The sequence below is a fragment of the Schistocerca cancellata genome, chromosome 2 (genome assembly GCF_023864275.1).
Source record: "Schistocerca cancellata isolate TAMUIC-IGC-003103 chromosome 2, iqSchCanc2.1, whole genome shotgun sequence".
In the NCBI taxonomy this organism is placed as follows: Eukaryota; Metazoa; Arthropoda; class Insecta; order Orthoptera; family Acrididae; genus Schistocerca; species Schistocerca cancellata.
The window spans coordinates 826968520-826994033 of NC_064627.1; the positions used below are offsets into that span (position 1 = coordinate 826968520).

At 43.2% G+C, this 25514-nt stretch overlaps 1 protein-coding gene across 1 annotated transcript in view; it reads left to right on the plus strand.

Moving 5' to 3' along the window:
- The window catches only part of LOC126159020 (uncharacterized), a 514849-nt gene that overhangs the window by 276163 nt on the left and 213172 nt on the right, over positions 1-25514 (plus strand). Inside the window, exons 17-18 of the mRNA XM_049916483.1 lie at positions 4520-4644; positions 11988-12120. Coding sequence (XP_049772440.1) covers positions 4520-4644; positions 11988-12120 — 258 coding nt within the window. The remainder of the gene's footprint in view (positions 1-4519; positions 4645-11987; positions 12121-25514) is intronic.

A 25514-nucleotide genomic window follows, 5' to 3' on the forward strand; every position in this document is an offset into this window, starting at 1 on the left:
CTGTCATGTTTACATCCTGACCCATTATTCCGCGAGTGATCACACGCTGATTTTGCGTCTTCCTGTATCAAGTCTATAGAATCTAGAACAGACAGGAAGTTTTCCATATCGCTTTCTGGTACGTGTATTAATTTCTCTTTGATATGAATGGGTAAATGTGATTTTAGTAGTCTTATTATGTCTCTTGGTGATATAGGCTCGTCCCAGTAGCGTGTTTTGTTTATATATTTTTCAAAATACCGTCTCAAATTCCCCAGACGGGGTGAGTACGGTTCGGGATTATATACTTCTTTTCTTAGCCGCTCTTGTATACAAGGCGACCAATATTTCGATAGAAATGCCCTTTCGAACTGTTCATATGTCATGCAGCTGTCTGCCACCTCTGTAGCCCACAACGCTGCGTCACCTTGAATGTACGACATTACGTATTGAATTTTCTGCGTTTCGTTCCACACACTGGGCAAGATATTTTTAAAGCTTTTTATGAATACTACTGGGTGTACTGATTTCCGTTCAGTAGTAAACGTTTGAAATTGTCTATTTTTAATTAAACTTTCTTCCACTAATATTTTTGAACTACAAGGTTTTGCTCCTGGGACATATGCTGTGTGCTCCGAACCGAAGCTACAGCTCTTCGCATTATCGACTACAGATTCCCCATTGTTGTATCGCGTATAAGTTTGTGCGTTGCCAAAACCATGGGCTGTTGGCGACAGAGGTTCCTGTTCCAAATGCTTTCTGCTTTGTGCTAAACCCTTCTCCAGGTCGGATATCCGTTTGTTCATATTCCCTTGCCACAGTGGAATATCCTCACTGAGTATTTGTTTGATGGTTTGCACGTCGTTCTGTACCTGATTGTTTACTGCGGTACTGAACGATTCGGGATCTCTATTTGCTATGGCTGCTTGTACTTTGGAATTAATGTTCTTGTCAATCTCACTCTCCTTCACTTCTAGGCATGAGTTGAATTCTGTTTCAATTTTAGTTGCTTGTTCGTTCCACTTCTGCTCTACAAGCTGCGTGGAATCTATTTCTAGCTTTTCTACTCGATTGGCTAATACACCTATTTCGTCTACCCTGTTAGTGTTTGCTACTTGCAGGTTGTTGACCTGTTCAATCAGCTCCTGCACGGCCTGAGGTATCGACTCATAATTCTGTTTCATATCTGCAATCTCCTTTTTTATATTTTCTAACGATTGCACAAGTTGCTGGTCCCGCTCAGCTTGCCGGCGATCTCGCTCAGCTTGCTGGCGGTCTCGCTCGACTTGCTGTTCAATAAAGGTTTCAATTTTTTCGTCCTTTTCAGCTTGTTGTTGCGCAAACTTTGCCTGGTAATCCAGCACGCGCTCTAATATAGCCTGAAGCGAATACCTCCCAGGCAGATTACCACTCTCTGGTTCCTGCTTTTCTGGTGGTGGTACAATTTCTTTATCTACATCTCCTTGAGGACTAGTGGGCGGTGGCACCACTACCTGTGCCCCTGCCCCCACATTCTCACATGTTGTATCCTCAAGGAGAGTACTAGTACTACTTGAGGTACCCGGTTCCACATTTCCTGCACTAACTAATTGTTGTTCCTCAGTATCCATATTGCTCGGACGTTGACTACGCAGCTTAACCATATTCCTAAATTGCTTACTAAAACACAAAGTCTGACAGTTTTGCCCCTTGCACACAAAATACGTTAATTTATCTACACTAACTGCACACTAAAAATTACTATCTACCATCAACTTTGTCCTGCCACAAACACTAACATCAAACTACGCACAATATGCACACCACTAGCGAAATGAGATCACTTCACTGGAGCTCAACTTCTACAAACAGGACAACTACACTGTAGTCTTACCTTTAGTTTATCTTATCTCGGGGTTCGGCTGCCCCCGGATTACGTAGTCGTTACAGCTTCTCAGTACTATCAGGACCGTCTTCTCAGACTCGTTTGCAGTAGTACGTTTTGTCATGAAAGAGTGTTTACATATTCATTAATACATAGCATTGATCATGATATACATACATACATTTATCACCTAATACATATATATCTACACATACATAACAATCAACACTGAAAGAAAAATACATAAAATTTTATATTTGTGGCCACTGCAAATTCGGGCCCCGCGTTTTTGGGCGCCAGTTTCACGTATAAGTCTCTCGCGGATTGTAAAATTGTTGCTCTTTGGTTTATTTATTCTCTTTGTAACAACACATTTACGAAGAGAGTTACGTGAAATACTTTTTGCAATGCTGTGCTTTGCTTTTCTTTATCATCATTACCTTTTAGCGGAATAAAATGTATATATGGAAGTCTGATTGTTCTGGATCTGGCCTACAATTTAAGGAACGATTTTTCGTAACTGCAACTCATGCTAAGAATCAATATATCTTCCCTACTTCATAGTGATTAAAAGTTGAAATTACTTTGTTATGAACACTGATGTTACAGTTCGTATGATCGTTCAAAAACACAAGTTCGCAGTGGATTTTATTTCTCGTTAAAATGCTATTTCATACCACGACTAGCCCAAGAACATGAGACTCTCATTAAAAAATACGTTGTCACTATAAAGTTTGCCAGATCAGAACGGAGCACAGCAAGATTCCTATCAGATTCTGAAGGTACATTAAATTATTTGCACTGTAAATTACATCCTATCAGCAGCCCGCGTCAACCTGCAACACATCATAAAATCTGCTGATCTTCACTGCCAGTCTGGGAGCTAAAAGAAATAATATTATTTTACTATTATTTTACCGCTTCCTTGCGGTATGCTCGACTATATTGTAAGTCGTTTAAATACGCCGCGGCAGCGGCTCTTCGTTCTCCACGCAGCTCAGCACCACAGATAATATTTATATAACTGAAAAATGTCTCAACAGGATGGGATAATATGCAAGCAAGCTTAACAATAAATAATACAAGTTTTCATTTAAACAACTCTATTAAAACCTTTAAATATCTCAGTGATTACAGACCTTTGTGAATTCACACGTAATGGCGTACATTGCTTAGTCTCGACAAAAGAGTGCTACATTCGCGTTCTCTACGACAACAACAGGAGATCTTACTCGCACAACTTCCAAATTAAAAAGACAAAGACATTCGTATTCAACACGTATTATATACTAGTTCCTTTTTTAATCTCTGTTTAACATTTATCTTCTGTGTCGGTTTTATTACTCGCCGACGCAGACGTTTTCAAAAATAAATAATAAAAAAAATACATAATTTTATACAATGACACAATATGATACATCTAATTCTCTAATTACTACATAATATATTGTTTTTGTTTCTCTAGACGTTACACGTGGTCATTCAGTGTAGAAAGATAAAGATAACCTAACAAGAGGGAATCTTCACTTTGCATGTTGCTCCGCTGCTGACATAATTTTTTAAAACAATTACTCACTATATTCATGTGAAATGGCTGTCTTTTTCGGGTGTGTTCAGTTATCTCCATTGCTGTGGCGCTTTAAGCTGTTGTTAACAAGTTCCAAGGAGCTAACTGAATACACCTCAAGCAGACAACCGTTTCATATGAAAATGTGAGGTTTTTTTTTCTTTTTTTTTTTAATGAGATCAGTAGGGCAACATATGAAGTGAATATTCCCGCTCAGTAGAATATCTTTTTCTTTCTCCACAAGATGACCAGAGCACATGCCAAAAGTCTGCTAAACAACTGTAATATCTACTTGTACTTTTGTTAAATGCTTTTTTATTGCTATTGTGGCCTGAAGACGAGATTTATATCTCGAAACATGTTTCTTCATTAAATAATTTGAATGTTAACTAATTTTGCGATTGGTAGCGCTCACTGATAATCTTTTCCAACTTTCTGAATGTTCTGAGACAATACAAAAAAGCTACCTGTGTCAAGAGTTTGGTTTAAAACCTTCACATAACCTTGGTGTGTAACTTCATCATACGCACGGGGCTACACAGAACTCAAAAATGAGCATTACACTTTAATTATTTCCAGGATTTAATCTATGTAGGTTTCTAGAAAAGGGACACAAAAACAGAAAATTGTCTGATTTTAACATAATAATTAGTGAGAAAGTTTACTGTAATGACGTCTTTTTCTAAAGGATTCAAAGTTCAGACTCCTGTCCATCGCTTAAGTGCCCTTAAAAACCTTTAATTGTTGATTATCGTCAGATTAGTTAGTCAGTCATGATGAAACTCACAAACGGTATATTTCAGATTCGTAAGTTGCTCTACAAAATGATGTGAAAAATGTACGGGGCCTGTATCAGTGGCTTTTTGTGGTGACAATTCCATCATATAGCATCAGTAGCATAGCTTATTCGCCTGGCGCGCAATTGCGCATAGCACGAGGACGTCCTTTTCTAAGGCGCGGGTAAATTCCTAACACGGCCGCGACCATATCTGCTTATGCGTCATCACCTGGTGACGGTAGCATACACTGGTATCAAGATTCTGGGACAAGTTACCGTGCCTGCCGTGAGACACGCTCGGTTTAGTGAGTGTTTGTGTCTGGTGTTGTAGGCTCTCGCACAACCCCGGATGGCTGGCGGCGCGGCGGCACGCCCCCCGGAGCTCCGACACAAGCACCCTCCGCCACTTCCACTGCGCCGCGACGCTCCAAGGTCGCCCAGGCGCACCGCCGACAGGTAAGCCATAGTCCTGGTAACAGCTTGTAACCTCCCCCTTACTAATCGGCCTATCCTGCTTGCGATATAAAATATGACCGTGGATCGCGTGTATACCGAATGGAATTTTTCTAATTGGATAAGGCTATCCTTCACGAAGAAGTAATACCGATAAGTAGGGGGAAAGTGTACAACCGGTCTTTCTGATAGAAAAGTCTACTAAAAATAAAAAAGTAATTAAACCGAACAGGGCTACAATTTGGAAAAATGAAAGTTATTTTGTGCATTCACTCACGAACAAAACTCACAGAAAAGGGGTACTACTGATCACGAACCCAAAAGTTACACTAATGAACGAACAGGAAATAATTACGAACGCCAGCCCACTAGGGCGGATTTACAGCCATAATCCTGTACAAGATGATGGGAAAGAAAAACATTTATTATTAAACACCGTAGTGGCAACTGAAGTTTGTCACGTCTTTTGACACTAATTTTAACTGAGTACGTAATGATAAAGAAAACTAAGAACTCACCTTTACGTTACGTTTGTCACTAAATTTTGAAAAAGGCAATCGAGTCATGATTTGAAAATATCCACTTAAACTTTGTTAGTACTGAATTTCGTTTCGTGAACAATGACTTTCAGAGACCTCAACATAACGTCATCAAAGAAATTTAGAGAAAGGCAAGCACTTTTTACTTTGCAGTTACTTAACTTTCGAATTGGATTTCATATTATTGTCTGAGCAACTGAACCTTTTTTACTGACTTGAAGAGAATTAAATACTAGAATACGTACCAAACCAAACATCCATGTGCTCCAAGCTATGTGTAAAATAAATAAAACTTCCGCTCTCTTAATTTGTGCATTTTTTTTTAGATTTGGATTGTTTCCAGCGATAGATTCTCAAACTTCGGTTAGCATATAAGGAAAAAATGGAAGAAGGACCCTGCTTGGTAACAATGTCTGGGGGCAATGAGGACACAATCGCCCTGAATTTAACTGATTATTATTTAAACAATGTTCCTTAATCACATCACATTCAGTTGTGCTGCTGGATTAGCCGCTAATACTTTCTACCAATGAACAGTCTTACTTCAGTGCTGTGCGTGCCACGGAACTCGGAGCCGACGACGAATCTGTGTTGCTGGAACTGCTGCTGTCATTGAAGACGGTAGCATGTTGTGGAGCCACGGCTAATTACAGAAACGGGCAATCGTAATTAATACAGCCTCTTCTATTGGTAGCAGGCGCCATGCATCCTGCATTTTCGGTGTTACAAGCTGTGTTGGGAGAACCTGTGATAATACTGTTGACGCTGTATAACTGCGCGAGAGCGTTGATACAGGCTACGCCTCACTGGCTACAAATGCGTGGTTGTGCTGTTTCAAACTCCAGTGAACACTGACAGATCCAGCATAATTTTCGGGTTGATCACAATGATAACAGTGATTAACGCATTGAACACCAATATGAGGAAAGAAACATTGGTGATAGTCCTCCTTTCGTTGAATGTCGACATTGAATTTCCCATTCTCGATTGATACTCTATGACGGAAGCAGCTAATTACCCTTCAGTGTCACATCCTTCTACAACTGACAATAGACAACAATCTTTCCACTGTGTAATCATCCTGGAACATGGCGAGTTTCCTGCAGATGCGCCTTTTTGGCACTGCTGTTATAATTTGTGGCAAATACATTTGTAACCCGGGTTGCTAAGCGCTGCAGGGTAGGTAATGTGGGGGAAAGCGTGCTCCATTTCCCGCCTCAAGATGCTTTCTAGATGTGCCTTTTAAAAAGGGCGGGCAAAGAGTTTCGTTTGAGGGTGTTGCTAGAGCTCGTATGCAACCTAGCTCGACTCCAATGTGGATCTAAGAGCTCCGACATGTAGGCAAAGTGTTAGTATGGAATTCGCGTCTTTCCGACGTGCTGGCGGTAAGCGCGGAAACGTGAATTATGGCGATGTTATTACCAAATGTGCACCTGGTGCGTTTCAGTGTTAAACGCAACACGTTCCTTGACCCCACTGTTTCAGACAACGAAAGCTGTTACCACCACTGGGAACCGGAATCGAAAGCGCCGACGATGCAGTGGTGTCATCTATCGCCTCTTCGGCTCAAAAAGTTCAAAACCGAGGCCTATGCCAGAAACGTGATGCTAACACCGTTTTTTAATTACCGTGGCCTACTGCTTATTAAGTTCAAGACACCTGATGTCTCCGTCACTGGAGAACGTTACTGCCCAACGCTGGAGAAATTACGGAGTGCAGTTGAGGTGAAATAGGGAAAACTGCGACAGGAGTGTAACTGCTTCATGATAATTCATGTCCCCATATCATAGCAACGTAGAAGTTACGCCAGCTCAAGTGGCAGAAACTCGAGAAACCGCACTATAGTTCTGACCTCTCCCTATGCCATTATCCCTTTGAAAAGGCTCTGAAACTTCGACTATTCCTGTCGGACAAGGTTACACAATGGGCAGTTACGGAACTCTACACACGGCAGGACGCGGTTCTTTTTAGCAAACGGGTATTTTCATCTTGGTGCGTTGCTGCGATGACTGCCTCAGTGGTTCAAATGGTTCAAATGGCTCTGAGCACTATGGGACTTAACATCTGTGGTCATCCGTCCCCTAGAACTTAGAACTACTTAAACCTAACTAACCTAAGGGCATCACACACATCCATGCCCGAGGCAGGATTCGAACCTGCGACCGTAGCAGTCGCGCGTCTCCTGACTGAGCGCTTAGAACCGCTAGACCACCGCAGCCGGCATTGCCTCAGTGTTCACGACGATTTTGCCCGATTGGGATACCGTTTCTGGACTGTACGGAATTCCAAAGGAAACTTTTTCATCGCCTCTTATACATTAATAACATATCCACGCCCTTCATCATAGGAAAATTAAGGTCGTACGGCACTGTTGCCTACAACAAAAAATGGCTCTGAGCACTATGAGACTCAATTTCTGAGGTCATTAGTCCCCTAGAACTTAGAACTAGTTAAACCTAACTAACCTAAGGACATCACACACATGCATGCCCAAGGCAGGATTCGAACCTGCGACCGTAGCGGTCTCGCGGCTCCAGACTGCAGCGCCTTGAACCGCACGGCCACTTCGGCCGGCCTGACTACTACACCTCCCGCGAGGTCGCTCACCTACGTAGTTGGAAAGGCTTTCCGTCCTCGCGCACAATGGTAGACGCTACACAAAATAACTTAGGCCATACGTGTCCAAATGGAGCGGTACTGGAGGGGACGAAATTATATAGGTTCTATAGGGGAAGTGGCAACAAAACGACTATTCACGTTGGTGTGCAAAATGTATGAGTCTGGCGACACACCACCTAACTTTCAGAAAAGTACCATCCGCTCAATTCCGAAGACTACAACAGCCGACAAGTGCGAGAATCATCGCATCAGCTAACAGCTCAGCATCCAAGTTGTTGACAAGAATCATATACACAAGAACGGAAGAAACTGAGAACCTGTTAGTTGACGATCAGTTTGGCCTTAGGATAGGTAAACCCACCAGAGAGGCAGTTCAAACGTTGCGGTTTATAATGAAAACAAGGCTAAAGAAAAGCCAAGACACATTCATAAGAGTTCTCGACCTGCAAAAAGCGTTCGACAAAGAAATATGGTGCAAGATGTTCGAAATTCTGAGGAAAATAGGGGTAAGCTGTAGGGAGAGGCGTGTAATATACAACAAGTAAAAGAGCTAAAGCGGAATAATAAGAGTGGAAGTCCAACAACGAAGTGGTCGGATTAAAAAGGTTGTAAGAGAGGAAAGTAGTCTTCAGGCCCTACTCTTCGATTTATACATCGAAGAAGCAATGATGGAAATAAACGAAAAGTTCAAGAGTTGAATTAATAGTCAAGGTGAAAGGATGTCAGTGATAATATTCGCTGATGACTTGCTATCCTGAGTGAAAGGGAAGAAAAATTACTTGATCTGCTGAAAGGAATGAACAGTCTAATGAGTACAGAATATGGTTCAAAAAAGGCTCTGAGCACTATGGGACTTAACTTCTGATGTCATCAGTCCCCTAGAACTTAGAACTACTTAAACTTAACTAACCTCTATACTGAAGTCCTTTTGGAATCTTATTACATTCTCTCAGAATATGAAATACATTCACTGTCAATTACACAGTGTACGAATGATTTAGAACCAAACCAGAAGAAGGTGTCAAATATGCTGCATAAACAATTTCTCCTGCAGCTACTGTGCTTCATTCCGAAGTTTATCGTTCATGTAGAAGTGTTTCTGTAAGTTGAATCTTTGGTTAGAACATCGAATTTTGAAGGACATCACAGATATCCATGCCCGAGGCAGGATTCGAACCTGTTCCAGACTGTAGCACCTCGAACCGTCCGACCACTCCGGCCGGCAGTACAGTATATGGATTGAGAGTAAATCGAAGAAAGACGAAAGTAATGAGAAGTAGCAGAAATGAGAACAGCGACAACATCAGGATTGATGGTCACGAAGTAGATGAAGTTAAGGAATTCTACTAAATAGGTAGCAAAATAACCAATGACGGAGCAAGGAGACATCAAAAGCAGACCAGCACTGGTAAAAAACTAATTCGTGCCGAAAAGAAATCTACTAGTATCTAACATAGGCCTTAATTTGAGGAACAAATTTCTGAGATCGTACCTTTGGAGCACAGGATTGTATGGTAGGGAAACATGGACTCTGGAAAGATCGGAAAAGAAGAGAATAGAAGCGTTTGATATGTGGTGCTATAGAAGAAATTTGAAAATTAGGTAGACGGATAAGGTAACGAATGAGGAGTTCCTCGCGGAATCGGAGAAGAAAGGAATGGCCGGCCGTGGTGGCCGAGCGGTTGTAGGCGCTTCAGTCCGGAACCGCGCGACTGCTACGGTCGCAGATTCGAATCCTGCCTCAAGCATGGATGTGTGTTAGTTAGGTTTAAGTAGTTCTAAGTTCTAGGGGTCTGATGACATCAGATGTTAATTCCCATAGTGCTCAGAGCCATTTGAAGAAAGGAATGTATAGCAAACACTGACAATAACACTGACTAAACTAATTACATCACACCTGCACTCTTCTACCAACAGAAGTACGGTTTCACTCAACCAGTCCTTCACAATAACGAATAATTAGAGTATACAAAACTAATGAAAGTTTGCGCGCAGAAACACCACACCGCGGCAGAACGAGTACACTGTCTATCTTCGAAGCAGGCGCCGAAGCGGAGAGGACGCCAACTACCTTTGATAGTTCGCTCTAGAACTTACACCCAGCAGATCACAAACGAACACTTGTGAATGCGACCCGAGCACAACCGAACAACAAGCGTCAAGCATTTACATCAGAGGAAATTCTCGTACACTGTTGCACGTTGACCTGTTGTAACGTCCCCTTAGAAAATTATAAATTTATGAATGACTGTGCTGGTAAACCACTTCGTTATTTGATTTTCAAACGGCTGAGCAAAACTGAACATACTGAGACATTTCTCTCTTATTCCCATCAACACTAAACTGACACCCAATATTTTTTAGCGCAACGCAATCTGACTTTCAGTAATCCCTACAAAAGAATGGCCCTGACTAACAATAACCTATACCTTTCATGAATCACTTTCCTCACAAAAATCTTCGTTATTCGAACTACTGGAATACAGCGAGCGCCAATACTGTCAGCTAACTAAATGATTCTAACTACTGAAGGCACTAACTACTGATAGGCATAGTTAGCAAATGGATGATTTTGGTAGCGAACAAACAATGTATTACAAATTTACTCTTTTTGATGGAAACACGTCCAGATCGTCCGCTCTCAAAATTCTGCCATCTCTCTCCCCACATCCACCACTGTTGGCGGCTCACCTCCAACTGCACAACGCTACGCACTGTTCACATCCAATTGCCCAACGCTACAATAGCAAATATTCCAACAATGCCACAGACTGCACACTAGAGATGGGCAAACTGAAACACGTAAATGTTTCGAAACAAATGAAACAGTACAATATAATGTTCCGATACGGTGTTTCGAAACAGTGAAACAGTTTGTGTTTTGTAATCTAATAAACCTACACATTTTATCATCTTGAATGTCTACTGTATAAGTATGTCCATATAAACACAAATGAGGTGCGAGAGCGCTAATCACATCGCAGAAAGTATGAAACTATCACTTAGGCGTCTTGGCAGTTTCGTATTTCCTGCAGCAAATGCGCTGCTTTTGTTTCATGTGACTTTCATACTTTTCAATTGGCTGAGGAAAGCCTTCGCTGAAGACAGAAGAACCACCACGAACGGAACTGGAGGTGGGAGCGAACTGCAGAAACAACAGATATGCTACTGGGATTCCCACATTCCATTAGTATGGCTAATGTACCCATCCTGCTAATTTCCATGCACACAAAGGGAATCATTGTGGATAATAGACACAGTGACTATAGACTCACAAATAACGCCAAATAATTTGAATAAATAACAAAATATAACAGAAAAATTCTTTGTGTTTCAAGGTTTTTCGAACCGTTACTATAAATTACGATACTTCCCGTTCACCATTACACTATCAGTGATATGTCAAACAGATTGTTTGCAATTATACCTACATCAAATTTATGTACATGTCTAATAACTGTCACTCTACGCCTTTTTTTATTTAAAATGTAGTAGCCTTACTTGCGTTTCTTAATATGATTACTGTACATGAACAGAGAAGCGTATGTTATAAAAAAAGTGTAATTTAACTGAATGATTTTCACATATTTATTATTTTGAATGTGAATAGTATGCGTTGTTTTATTGTTTGGTTAGTGTTTATAAAGCAGATGTAACGCCATTTCGGAATAGGACAGTCAGCTAGAAACGAAGCTTTATTTTCGGAAATCTTAAGCTTCATGCTATTGCTTGTCTAAAGATTTCGACACTCTTGAAAGTGTTTCATGAAGTGGTATGTTGTGTTTCAGTACCTGTGCCGAGCCCCAATCTCGTCCGACACAGAGCGGAATGAAACAGCACTGTTTCGATACAATTACTCCGTTCCAAGCGCAGGTGGACTGAAACAGTCTTATTTTGAAACAACGATACAGTTTCTGTGTCTGGCTCGAGATCCGAGACAGGGGCGGAACGACACACCGCTGTTTCGAAACAGTGAACCATAGCCGTTCCGAAACACTGAAACAGTTATAGGTATCGATACACTGTATCGAAACATAGAAACAGTGGCCAAGTCTACTGGACACAGCACAGTCAGTGATTTTCACACAGAGCGCTACATGGCGCTACCAACATAAGAACCTAAACAGCCTACTTACACTGTGTTCGCTTCGGTGTAAAGCGGACTTCAGAAGAGCGTCACTGTTGCAGGCGAAGAAGTGCTTGGCAGCGGGCATGGTGCGGAGCCCCGCCATGCACGAGGGCTTCCGCGCGGACGACTGGGCGGCGCCGCTGCAGCGCTCCACGCCAGGCCACAGCCCGCCGGAGGGGGCGGCGCCGGGGGGCGGCAATGGCGGCGGAGGCGGAGGCGGAGGCGGAGGGGGCGACACCGCGGTGGCGACCGCAGCTGTGGCGGCGGTAGTGGGGCCCGCAGTAGCCGGCGGCGGCACGTCGGACGAGAGCAGCGGCCGGCAGGAGGCGGCGGGGGCGGGACCGGCAGCGGGGGCGGCGGCGGGGGCGGCGCCGTCCGGCAGCTCGCCGCGCCGCGTGCGCCGCATCCGCGAGCGCAAGGCGGGCGGCCGCAGCCCCACGCAGGCCAGGTAGGCCACCCACTGGCCTCTCCGCCCCACCCACCCTCACAGATCAGCACTCCATTCCTGTACTAGCCGAGTACACGCCGTTTCTTGGTCTTTTGATATGGAACTGTAACCATGTTTGTCACTGGAGTTGCTCTCATTGGTGTTCTGTGCACCCTTACGGTCTCGTCCCACATAAATACATCATGCTACCATTTTGGCCTCGCCTCACAGAGTAACACCTTCAACTACAAACAAATCAGGAGACGCATTCGTCACCGTGAAAACCGGATCTAATTCTTCATACAGGATTCCTGGGAGATTCCTGGCTAATCCATTGCTGTTCACATGGAGTGGCTTTTCAAGAGGAGTGGCTACTGAGATTCTAGTGTATACTTTTCACAGGCAACTCTAAGATTCAGCACACTCGACTGTGGAGTGAGATGACTGACCCAAGGGAAAAACGACAACAGCACCATTCACAGTTCAAGAACAGTAATAAGAAATTTATTTGATAAAACTATACACCTAAACATGTCAAGTAATTTCCTTCTTCAGTTTAGAGATAGCAATCAACTTAGTGAAGCAATTAAAACAACAAAAGGAATTGTTTCCAAAACACCTCTTAGAAGTTCTGTTCTTTTACTTTGCACCAATTCAACCACATGGCTCTATCTTTATTCCAGTATCATCATTTTGTTCCAAATCTGTGAAATTAATTGATTTGACAAATGAAAAAAGTAACATCACAAATTTGGAATTAAATAACTTGGTAGAAGCGTCAACGAATTAAAACTTTTTACTCTTTAAATCCTTGGAGTTAAATGATTTGGTAAAAGAATTATTCAGGCATGAAACAACAAAATCTGTGGTGAATACAGTCACGCACTGCTTAAATCAGTTGTTTAAATTATTCCAAACTCAGTACGAAGAGTTAGTGACATTACTGCTCTCACAGAGGCCGACACAATGGCTCGAGGTACAACGACCGGGGCCGCCCGCCAAAGCAAGCTAACAACCGGCCGGCTCAGACAAGACATTACAGAAATGGATAAGAAACTAAAACTAAAATTAGATTACACAGTTACTGGCCGAATAATGCACAAAGCAATATACACCCAGAAAGGAATGCCAAGCAATATCTGCGTGGTAGTAAAAGAAATCAGGCTGGACAGAACAAAGGCCAATTCTAACAGTGGATTTGCTTAGCGCTTCTCAGTACCAAATGCGTAAAATTTCCTTAAGTATTATTAAAAATAAACAACTTTAGTTTACTTTTGATTCATTATGTAAAACTCATAGATTACTTTTGAACGTCCCATGCTATCTTGAGCTTAAATAGCCACTTCAGACGTTTTATAAATATCGCCAGGATTATAACTGTGGCTTGGGAGAAATTTCAGGAAGCCGCAACTACTAAGGGAAACAGGTTACCATAATCCGACCTGCAAATTATAGGGTGTTGTAGGAAAAGAAATAGTGCAGAGCAGGAAGTTCAGCTCCCGATCACGCTTACAATTAAAGTGTTAGTACACTCACATTCCTGAGGTCACGATGTAACAAGCATACGGAGGGCTTAACCACTATCAATACTTAACGTAAGCTACACAATTAGCAATACAGGAAGCTCCAAATAGCGTTTCAGGAAATTCGAAACTCTTAAGGACAGCTAACTGTAATACGGCAGCCATGGTCCTTAACACTGTATCAACTCAAATAATAGGGAAGAGTAATTTAAGCTCACTAGCTCATTTAGGAATTTCACTATTACTTGTTATTTGCCTTAAGCTTAAGCTAAGAAACGCTCTCCCTTTCTTTTCTTTTTTGGGGAGCATCTGGAAACATACCCAACTTCCTGTAGAGCGGAAGTATAAATAACAGTTTTCAAATTCTGGTAGGATGCTTTGCCTCCAGAAACACAATAATTGTGCACAAATTAACGACCGCAAGCACTCATGTGAAACACAAAATTCAACCTCTGTTGAAAGCACTGCAGGGAAGTTCAGGAAGTAGCTTCACTACAAGTCACCAAAAAACCACAACGCAAAACAAAGTCTGAAAGTGCTCACGAAGTGTGTAACAACAGGAACTGGTCGTTCGCAAATGTCAGGGAACAGTAACGAGTACAAGGTCTCGGTGGTCTCACATTTGCTTGCTTCCCAGGACATACTAGGTGCGACAATAAAGTAATGAGACTGATTTTCTTTGCAAGATGTGGCAACCCTGCAGGCTTGCGTAGGCACAATATCTTTGACCTTGGTCTATAAACTGCTTCTAGTCCAAGCGGCACATCGAGGCAACTGCTCAGTCGTTAGTTGTGCTGTAATAAGCTAACACGTGTTTGTGTCCCTCGACACGGAAATGGAACCTCTTGGGTGAAAACGCGACGACAGCTGACAGTAAGCTTCAGAAGGCTTTTGGAGAGGAGGTTATGTCAAGAGATCAAGTTTTTCGTTGGCATAAAATTTTTAGTGAAGGCAGAACGAATGTTGAAGATGAAGACCACAGTGGACGACCATCAACCTCACGGACGGATGTCAACTTGGCCAGGATGCGTGAATTCGTACGATTTGATCGAAGATCATCCGTGAACTTGATTGTATAAGAACTAAACATCAATCGAGAAACGGTTCGTCTAGTAATAACTGAAGATCTTGGTATGAGAAAGCGCCATCCCATACTGCTCTGTCAGTACAGCAATTTTTAACCTCAAAACAAATTTCAGTAGTACCACAGCCACATTATTCACCAGATATCGCTCCATGCGACTTTTTTCTATTTACAAGACTCAAACAGCGGTCAAGGGACACGATTTTCAAACAACACAAGATATCCAAAAAGCTATGACGAGGGTTTTGGAGGATATTACAAAAGATGAGTTCCAGAAATTTTACCATCAATGGCAGAAGCGCTGGAAAATCAGACGGGAACTACTTTGAAGGAGACAACACTAAACTTGACTACAACGGTAAGCAACATTTTTTTTCACATAAGTCACAATATTTTATTGTCGCACCTCATATGTTGCCAGAGACAAATAGCGGATCCGCCTCAGTGCCCGACATGTAGCTCACACCGGCAAGCCGAAACGCGCTCCTGCGCCAACGTTAACACAGCCCTCCCAAACCACTGCCACACCGATGCCTCGTTGGTATCACTTCCGCCTAACTCCGCGGTTCCTGTCTAGCCCTAGCCGTTCGGAGCACTCCCTCCTGACTGCAACGCGGAGGCGCTCTAGTCCCGCTGCCGAGCGGCACTCCGGCAAATAATGTTCACAAGACCGTGCTATCAAGGGGTCGAAGCGAGCCGCGCGGCTCTCAGGGAATACCGGTAACAGCGTAGCTCATCATTTTGCCTAGTTAGTCCAAAATGTTTCGAGATTGGATTAATAAACGGTAAACTTTAAGGCGGTGGTTCATAATACTTTAGCTGTTCTACACCGTCTCCTCCACTCTAGTACAACAACGTCCATGCAGCCATGTGACACCGTCGGAAAAGTCCATCTTTGAGATGTAGTTTAACTCCCGCATCAAGTTGGCTTGAATGTCGACTATGTCTCCAGACCATTGGCCCTTCTTGTAAATTCCTGCATTTTGTCGTTTTATGGTGGTTCCGTCTTTTTTTCGTTTGACTTAATGATTTTCAAAATTCAGTCAAGTTGCAGCAAGCTTCCGCGCATCATAGTTTTTTTTTTTTTATCGGAAGTCCAGGTCTGCGGACAAACTTCGCACCCACTTTTTGTCGATTGAAACATTCTGGAGAATGTCTTCTATATCTAACTTAGAGATGTTACTCCACTGCGATTTGTGACACAACAACGTTGACACACTAATGTCGCACGTCCACTTATTAAATTGAGTATTTAATGAATTGTGGATGAAGCCCGACCAACAGGCATTACATGCATTGATCAAAAATGATAGTGCATTCAGAATGGCTAGTTTCTAGCTGAAATCTAGATCTGCCAATAAAATTTCGAGAGGACGACTGATAGCTGAAATCTATTATTTACAACTTATTAAATAGTTCAAATGGCTCTGAGCCCTATGGGACTTAACATCTGAGGTCATCAGTCCCCTAGAGCTTAGAACTAATTAAACCTAACTAACCTAAGGACATCACACACATCCATGGCCAAGGCAGGATTCGAACCTGCGACCGTAGCGGTCGCGAGGTTCCAGACTGTAGCGCCTAGAACCGCTCGGCCACACCGGCCAGCCTCGCACACACTGGCAATGCGTGTTACTAAGAATAGTTTACATCTCCTGTAGAGGCATCAAAAAGATGAATCGACAAAAAGTCGCCAGTTTAAAAAGCCCATTATAAACAACAAATCCTCACAACATTTTCGAAAAATGTTACTTCACTCTAACAAATGATCGTTAAAGACCATGAAACGTCCCCTTAGAAAAATTATACATGACTGTGCTTAAACTGACACACAGTATTTTTGGCGCAACGCAATCTGACTTTCAAAAATCCCTACAAAAGAATGGCCCTGACTAACATTAACCTATACGTTTCGCAAATCACTTACCTCACAAAAATCTTCGTTACTCGAACTACTGCAATACAGCGAGCGCCACTACTGCCAGCTAAATAAAAGATTCAAACTACTGAAGGCACTAACTACTGATAGGCATAGTTAGCAAATGAAAGATTTTGATAGAGTGCAAACAATGTATTTACCTTAATAGTCATAATATATATAGCAGTTCATGACATCCATTCGTACAAATGTACTGTTTCTGATGGACACACCTCCAGATTATCCATTCTCAAAAATCCGCCATCTCACTTAACCACATCCACCACTGCTGACGGCCCGCCTCCAACTGCGCAACGCTACTCGCTGTTAACAGCCCAACACTACACTGGCGGACAACAAAGCAAACCAGCCACAGACTGCACACAGCACTGCCAGTGATTTTCATACAGAGCGCTACGTGGCGTTACCAACATAGAAACCTAAACAGCCTACTTACAACCAAAACAAGAAATGAGTGTTAACAGCATTATGTAACCTAATGACAGGACTACAATCCAATACTAACAAAGCGGTGTAAGGCATTTTTTTTGTTTTAGGCCCAACATGTTGGTAAATGCGTCTAACATTATGTTGAAAGATCTTGGTTAATTGCAGATGACAGACTGGAACAAATATTATCTTTACTAAAAATGTCAGACGGTCACATAAACATCAGTTTGTGATACTAAGGTATATAAACTGTCCCAGCAGGAATGGTCAATATTTAGGGATATGACATCAACGTTACTTCTAAGCAAGAACGTCTAGTGAACATGGACTCTAAACCGCATACCTTAAGAGCTATGAGCACTTGTTCTGTAGAAGAGATGTGTTTCACCGTAGTGAAAATGAACAAATGGTCATTGCTCTTAAGGTATGCACTTTAGACTCTTGGTTTAGTGGATATTTTTTCTCAAAATATGGGAAAAAAGGCCTTGCAATGGAAGGGATTTGTTTCACAGTATCAAGGTTGAAGAAGTGCCTATAGCTCTTAAGGTATGCGTTTTAGGTTCTATGTTTACAAGACCTTGTTGCTTCAAATGGCTATTCATATCATCTCTCTGAATACTGACCATTCCAATCTAGGCACCCTGTATTTTTTCTGTTAATCTTTTATGTTATATAAGCACATCTCCTCCCAAACATGTGGGTTAGTTTCAACCAAAGTTGGCACAGAAACAGCAGGTGTCTTGAGTATCAGCACTGTAGGTTGTATACACTCCTAGTTCCAATAGCAACGAAGGTACAGGCAGAAACGTGTTTTTGTGAGCCTCTGGTGTATAGGCTACCCCACATGACAGCCATGTTGTGTGGGAACTGTATCAGTCTGTCAAGTGACCTGCTTTCTTTTTTTTTGGAGGGGGGGGGGGCTACATGCCACGAGCAATAAACCGTTGTTCGGACCCGATATGCAGGCTACCCTACATTAGAGACGTGTTGTGTTGGAGTAGTATCAGTCTACTTTATTGATCTGCTTTGTGTGACGACCTGTATGGCAGCGTCAAATAGATGATTTTCAAGCCCATGATGTGTAGCCTGCCCTGCATGCTGTAGGACTAGTATTGACCTGCTTTATTGAACTGTATTTCAGGGGCTATACATGCTGATGAGCATAGCTGGGGACAGGTTAAGCTGGGGCAGGTGAAGATGGAAAGAGAGAGGGAGAGGAGGCCATGGTCAGAGGGAGGAGGGAGGAAGATAAGGTCAGAGAGACAGGATGGAGGAAATGGACAAATCGAGGGGGAGGAGAGACAGACAGAGAGAGAGAGAAGATACGAAGATGTGGACAGACAGAGGGAGGAGGAAGAGGTGTGATCGATATGTGTTGATTGTACATGTGAGTGAAGCTGCAGGGAAAAGGCTAGTAATTTTATAAATGTAAGTGACTTCATCTCAAGACTACATGTATAATGCCTACAATTTTTTGATACGTTATTTAATAGAAAATAAATGAACCCCGTGATGACGGCGAGATTCCACCGAAACACGTTTGGACGTAAAACAAGACTAATTTGTGTTTGCTCAAGATGTAGTAATATTTCCATTGTTATATAACACACAAAATTTCTTTAAGAATCTTTTCATTATTAGCAAATATTGTCGTTTTATACGTTATATTATGCTACGTGGAAAGAAATAGGTGGCTGTGTCATAGGCTATGTACACTACCGGCCATTAAAATTGCTACACCAGGAGGAAATGCAGATGATAAACGGGTATTCATTGGAGAAATATATTATACTAGAACTGACATTCGATTACATTTTCACGCAATTTGAGTGCATAGGCCCTGAGAAATCAGTACCCAGAACAACCACCTCTGCCCGTAATAGCGGCCTTGATACGCCTGGGCATTGAGTCAAACAGAGCTTGGATGGCGTGTACAGGTACAGCTGCCCATGCAACTTCAACAAGATATTACGGTTCATCAAGAGTAGTGACTGGCGTATTGTGACGTCCCAGTTGCTCGGCCACCATTGACCAGACGTTTTCAATTGGTGAGAGATCTGGAGAATGTGCTGGCCAGAGCAGCAGTCGAACATTTTCTGTATCCAGAAAGGCCCGTACAGGACCTGCAAGCATCTAGTCGTGCATTATCCTGCTGAAATGTAGGGTTTCGCAGGGATCGAATGAAGGGTAGAGCCACGGGTCGTAACACATCTGAAATGTAACGATCCCTGTTCAAAGTGCCGTCAATGCGAACAAGAGGTGACCGAGACGTGTAACCAATGGCACCCCATACCATCACGCCGGGTGATACGCCAGTATGACGATGACGAATACACGCTTCAAATGTGCGTTCACCGCCATGTCACCAAACACGGCTGCGACCATCATGATGCTGTAAACAGAACCTGGATTCATCCGAAAAGATGACGTTTTGCCATTCGTGCACCCAGGTTCGTCGCTGAGTACACCATCGCAGGCGCTCCTGTCTGTGATGCAGCGTCAAGGGTAGCCGCAACCATGGTTTCCGAGCTGATAGTCCATGCTGCTGCAAACGTCGCCGAACTGTTCGTGTAGATGGTTGTTGTCTTGCAAACTTCCCCATCTGTTGACTTAGGGATCGAGACGTGGGTGCACGATCCGTTACAGCCATTCGGATAAGATGTCTGTCATCTCGACTGCTAGTGATACGAGGCCGTTGGGATCCAGCATGGCGTTCCTTATTACCCTTTTGTACCCACCGATTCCATATTCTGCTAACAGTCATTGGATCTCAACCAACGCGAGCAGCAATGTCGCGATACGATAAACCGCAATCGCGATAGACTACAATCCGACCTTTATCAAAGTCGGAAACGTGATGGTACGCATTTATCCTCCTTACACGAGGCATCACAACAACGTTTCACCTGGCAACGGCGGTCAACTGCTTTTTGTATATGAGAAATCGGTTGGAAACTTTCCTCATGTCAGCACGTTGTAGGTGTCGCCACCGGCGCCAACCTTGTGTGAATGCTCTGAAAAGCTAATCATTTGCATATCAGAGCATCTTCTCCCTGTCGGTTAAATTTCGCGTCTGTAGCACGTCATTTTCGTGGTGTAGCAATTTTAATCGCCAGTAGTGTATTTATATACTTTGGTAAGACGAGTGGCTCCAGCACGCTTTCCTGGGGAGCATACTTTCATTAGTCGGCTTACGCTGCAGGGTGCGGCGGCGAAGCAACAGTGGGGATGCGGGCCGGCGGCGGTCGTCGATCGCGGTGCCCACTGCCAGCAAGACGCCTCCGCCGGACGCGGGGGCGGAGGCTGACGCGGAGACGGCGGCGGAGGCGGAGGTGGAGGCGGAGGGCGGCGCGCGCAGCTCCCGGCTCAGCCCGCTGCGGTACACGCGCAGCCCGGCCGGCAGCCCGTCCAGGCGGCGGCGCTCCAAGGGCTCCCCCAGCAGGAACACGGCGGCCCCCGCGGGGGCCGACGCCAAGGTGACGTCTAGTAGTCGTCCCTTCACTGTCTTAAGCTAACTGATTCCCTTTATTAAGTGTAAAATAACTGTAGTTGGGTCGAACTTTTACAATTAATAATACAAGCAGTTTCTAATATGGCTTTACAAATTTGAAACTTCATACAAACTTATTCATACGATTTATAGACCTAGTCTTGGCGTAATTTTGTAACAAAATAATTGAATTTTTGTCTCACGTAGTAAGCTAGAACAAATCACACCACCGCGAGCACTAGCCACAGTTGCAACAGAGATGGCTGCCTTCACGGGTCCCGATTGTGGTCACTGTGTCTTTTGATTTGAAGAATCGAAATCTGCGACAACTCTACAGTGTAATTTTTCTACTGAGTACGTTAGATATCCTCCATGCAGGGTTGCCATTGATATTGGTTGCCCGGTAACCTATAAGAAATACTCAATCGACCGCTTCTGTCTGACAACATTGTAAATCAAGTGAGGCAGAGTTTCGTCGACAGTTGAACAGAATCGACCCAACAGGGGCTTCTCACATCTAACTATTTGTCGTTTGTTAAGAAGACTAACGAATCCCAAACTGTACAAATTAACAACGGCGCATGAACTGAAACACACTTAGGGTTCATGAAGGACTGGTCGTAAGGACTCTTCTTCAGAAATTTTACTTCGATAGGATAAAGATAAATAATTCATTGGATACCTCTTTGGTGATAGTCGACTTTTAAGTTAAGCGGTAAATTTCATAAACACGGCCGAGCGAGGTGCCGCAGTGGCTAGCACACTGGACTCGCATTCGGGAGGACGACGTTTGGATCCCGTGTCCGGCCATCCTGATTTAGGTTTTCCGTGATTTCCCTAAATCTCTCCAGGAAAATGCCGGGATGGTTCCTTTGAAAGGGCACGGCCGACTTCTTTCCCCGTCCTTCCGTAATCCGATGAGACCGATGACCTCGCTGTCTGGTCTCGTCCTCCAAACAACCCAAACCCCATAAACACGACTGTAGGATTTGGGGCAGCGAAAATGTAAGACAAACCTTGAAACGTGTTCGTGACAGCCCGTAAGCTAACTTCTTTTATACAGTGAGCAAAAACAAAGTTTTCGGCCCTCCCTGTTTCCAAGAGAAAAAACAAATTAATGTGTTTATATATGCTGGCGTGTTTTTATCGTCGCAGATTGACCAGATTGACAAGGACGGAGCGTACAGTTCAAGATGGAGCACCGTCGTGCTACATCACTAATGTCTGGGATTTCCTCAACAGCCGCTTGCAAGGGAAATGTATTGTAATGTTACTTAAAATCCGTCTTGATTGCAAATTTTTTTTTATTATTCATATGACCGGTTTCGGTTCATTCAGAACCATCTTCAGATCTGATATTTCAGTTACAGGAGTAACCCGTCCAAATCAGCAACTTTCACATGCTACGTCACATGCTACGTCACATGTGACGTAGCATGTGAAAGTTGCTGATTTGGACGGGTTACTCCTGTAACTGAAATATCAGATCTGAAGATGGTTCTGAATGAACCGAAACCGGTCATATGAATAATAAAAAAAAAATTTGCAATCAAGACGGATTTTAAGTAACATTATAAAATCACTGATTGCGGTTATCCCGTAAGACATTATGTCTGTTTTTGCAAAGGAAATGTATTGGATGACGTGCGCGTTCGCTTGATTTTGTGTGTGTGTGTGTGTGTGTGTGTGTGTGTGTGTGTGTGTGTGTGTACTTTAAGGTTTTACAACGTGATGATGAGCGCATTGTCACTCAAAATGCGTTGTTAAGCTGCATTGCAATTGCAAGACAGAAGTACTGTTGAAAGGGAGCGCTTTAACAGCTCAGACACATGCACCATGAAAGACCAGATGAAAGCGATACCGAATGCACTCGCCCTGGCCACTTTCTGTTTAACCAATGTGTCAACTGAGTCAACGATCTATTTCCTTCTGTTGATTATACAGGGTGGTCCTATGATCGTGACCGGGCCAAATATCTCACGAAATAAGCGTCGAACAAAAAAACTACGAAGAACGAAACTTGTCTAGCTTGCTGGGGGAAACCAGATGGCGCTATGGTTTTCCCGCTAGATGGCGCTGCCATAGGTCAAACGGATATCAACTGCGCGCCATAGGTCAAACGGATATCAACTGTGCTTTTTTAAAAATTGGAAACCCCATTTTTTTACATATTCGTGTAGTACGTAAAGAAATATGAATGTTTTAGTTGGACCACTGTTTTGGCTTTGTGATAGATGGCGCTGTAATAGCCACAAACATATCACTCACAATTTTAGACGAACAGTTGGTAACAGGTAGGTTTTTAAATTAAAATACAGAACGAAGATACGTTAGAACATTTTATTTCGGTTGTTCCAATGTGATACATGTTCCTTTATGAACTTATCATTTCTGAGAACGCATGCTGTTACAGCGAGATTACCTGTGAATACCACATTAATGCAATAAATGCTGAAAATAATGTCCGTCAACCTCAATGCATTTGGCAATACGTGTAACGACATTCCTTTCAACAGCGCGTAGTTCGCCTTCCGTAATGTTCGCACATGCATTGAAAATGCGCTGACGCATGTTGTCAGGCGTTGTCAGTCGATCACGATAGCAAATATCCTTCAACGTTCCCCACAGAAAGAAATCCGGGGACGTCAGATCCGGTGAACGTGCGGGCCATGGTATGGTGCTTAGACGATCAATCCACCTGCCATGAAATATGCTATTCAACACCGCTTCAACCGCGCGCGAGCTATGTGCCGCACATCCATCATGTTGGAAGTACATCGCCATTCTGGCATGCAGTGAAACATCTTGTAGTAACATCGGTAGAACATTACGTTGGAAATCAGCATACATTGCACCATTTAGATTACCATCGATAAAATGGGGACCAATTATCCTTCCTCCCATAATGCCGCACCATACATTAACCCGCCATGGTCGCTGATGTTCCACTTGTCGCAGCCATCGTGGATTTTCCGTTGCCCAATAGTGCATATTATGCCGGTTTACGTTACCGCTGTTGGTGAATGACGCTTCGTCGATAAATAGAACGTGTGCAAAAATCTGTCATTGTCCCGTAATTTCTGTTGTGCCCAGTGGCAGAACTGTACACCACGTTCAAAGTCGTCGCCATGCAATTCCTGGTGCATTGAAATATGGTACGGGTGCAATCGATGTTGATGTAGCACTCTCAACACCGACGTTTTTGAGATTCCAGATCTCGCGCAATTTGTCTGCTACTGATGTGCGGATTAGCCGCGACAGCCGCTAAAACACCTACTTGGGCATCCTCATTTGTTTCAGGTCGTGGTTGACGTTTCACATGTGGTTGAACACTTTCTGTTTCCGTAAATAACGTAATTATCCGGCGAACGATCCGGACACTTGGATGATGTCGTCCAGGATACCGAGCAGCAAACATAGCACACGCCCGTTGGGCATTTGATCACAATAGCCATACATCAACACGATATCGACCTTTTCCGCAATTGGTAAACGGTCCATTTTAACTCGGATAATGTATCACTGAAGCAAATACCGTCAGCACTGGCGGAATGTTACGTGATACCACGTACTTATATGTTTGTGACTATTACTGCATCATCTATCACAAAGCGAAAAAAGTGGTCCAACTAAAACATTCACATTTCTTTACGTACTACACGAATATGTAATAAAAATGGGGGTCCCCATTTAAAAAAAAAAAGCAGTTGATATCCGTTTGACCTATGGCAGCGCCATCTAGCGGGCCAACCATAGCGCCATCTGGTTTCCCCTTCGAGCTAGACGAGTTTTGTTCTTTGTAGTTTTCTCGTTTATGCTTATTTGTGAGATATTTGGCCCGGTCACTATCAATGGACCACCCTGTATACTTTGCCCTTCTGACACAATAATAAATAAATCTCTGCCGTTGATCGATGATATATTCTTAGGACGCGACTGAATGTATTGCAAGGCTGGACTCTGCAGTTCTGACTCCACTGAAATGAAGGTTAGAGCATGCTGCTATCTAGCGTAGCAGCAGACTGCTGCGTAAATGGACAAAGAGAGGAAACGAAAAACGAATGAGCAACGTCATGGGAGTGGAAATGAATGAGGCAGAGCAGGGGGTATCCGATAGTTTCATAAGCGTGGTAGTGCACTTCCCATGCTAAAAACACAGCACAAATTGCCAGCCATGTAGGGATGTTGCATTGTCTACCCTGCTGCGTCTGTAAGGCGGACGCATCGTCTCTACGTGGAGTCACCACGAGGACACGTGGACAAAGATCTCTCTGCGCAATCGCGTGGATCGGAAACACCGTTTCCTAATGGAAAATTCCATATTGAGATTTTTAATCAGTCTGATTTTTGGTAATCACATAGTTATTCTGACATCACTATCTCATACTCCTATCCTTCCACAACACATTGGTAATTTCATAATTTCGTAATTAATTTGCGGGCAGAATTTTGCGTATTAAATGTATATACTTGCTCAATATGCACCTAAGCGATCTGTGATTGCGGTCATTCGATTCGTAATTTCATCAGCCGTTAGAATCTTTGATTGAAATTTAGGTGAATTGATTTATAACATGCGCTTCCTTTATGTGAGCTTGATGCAGTGGTCAAACTTGTCTCGCCACCGTGAGCGTAAATCGCTCAAGAAAAGTTTGTGATCCACACGAACAGTTACCCGTTAACTTCAACTGTCA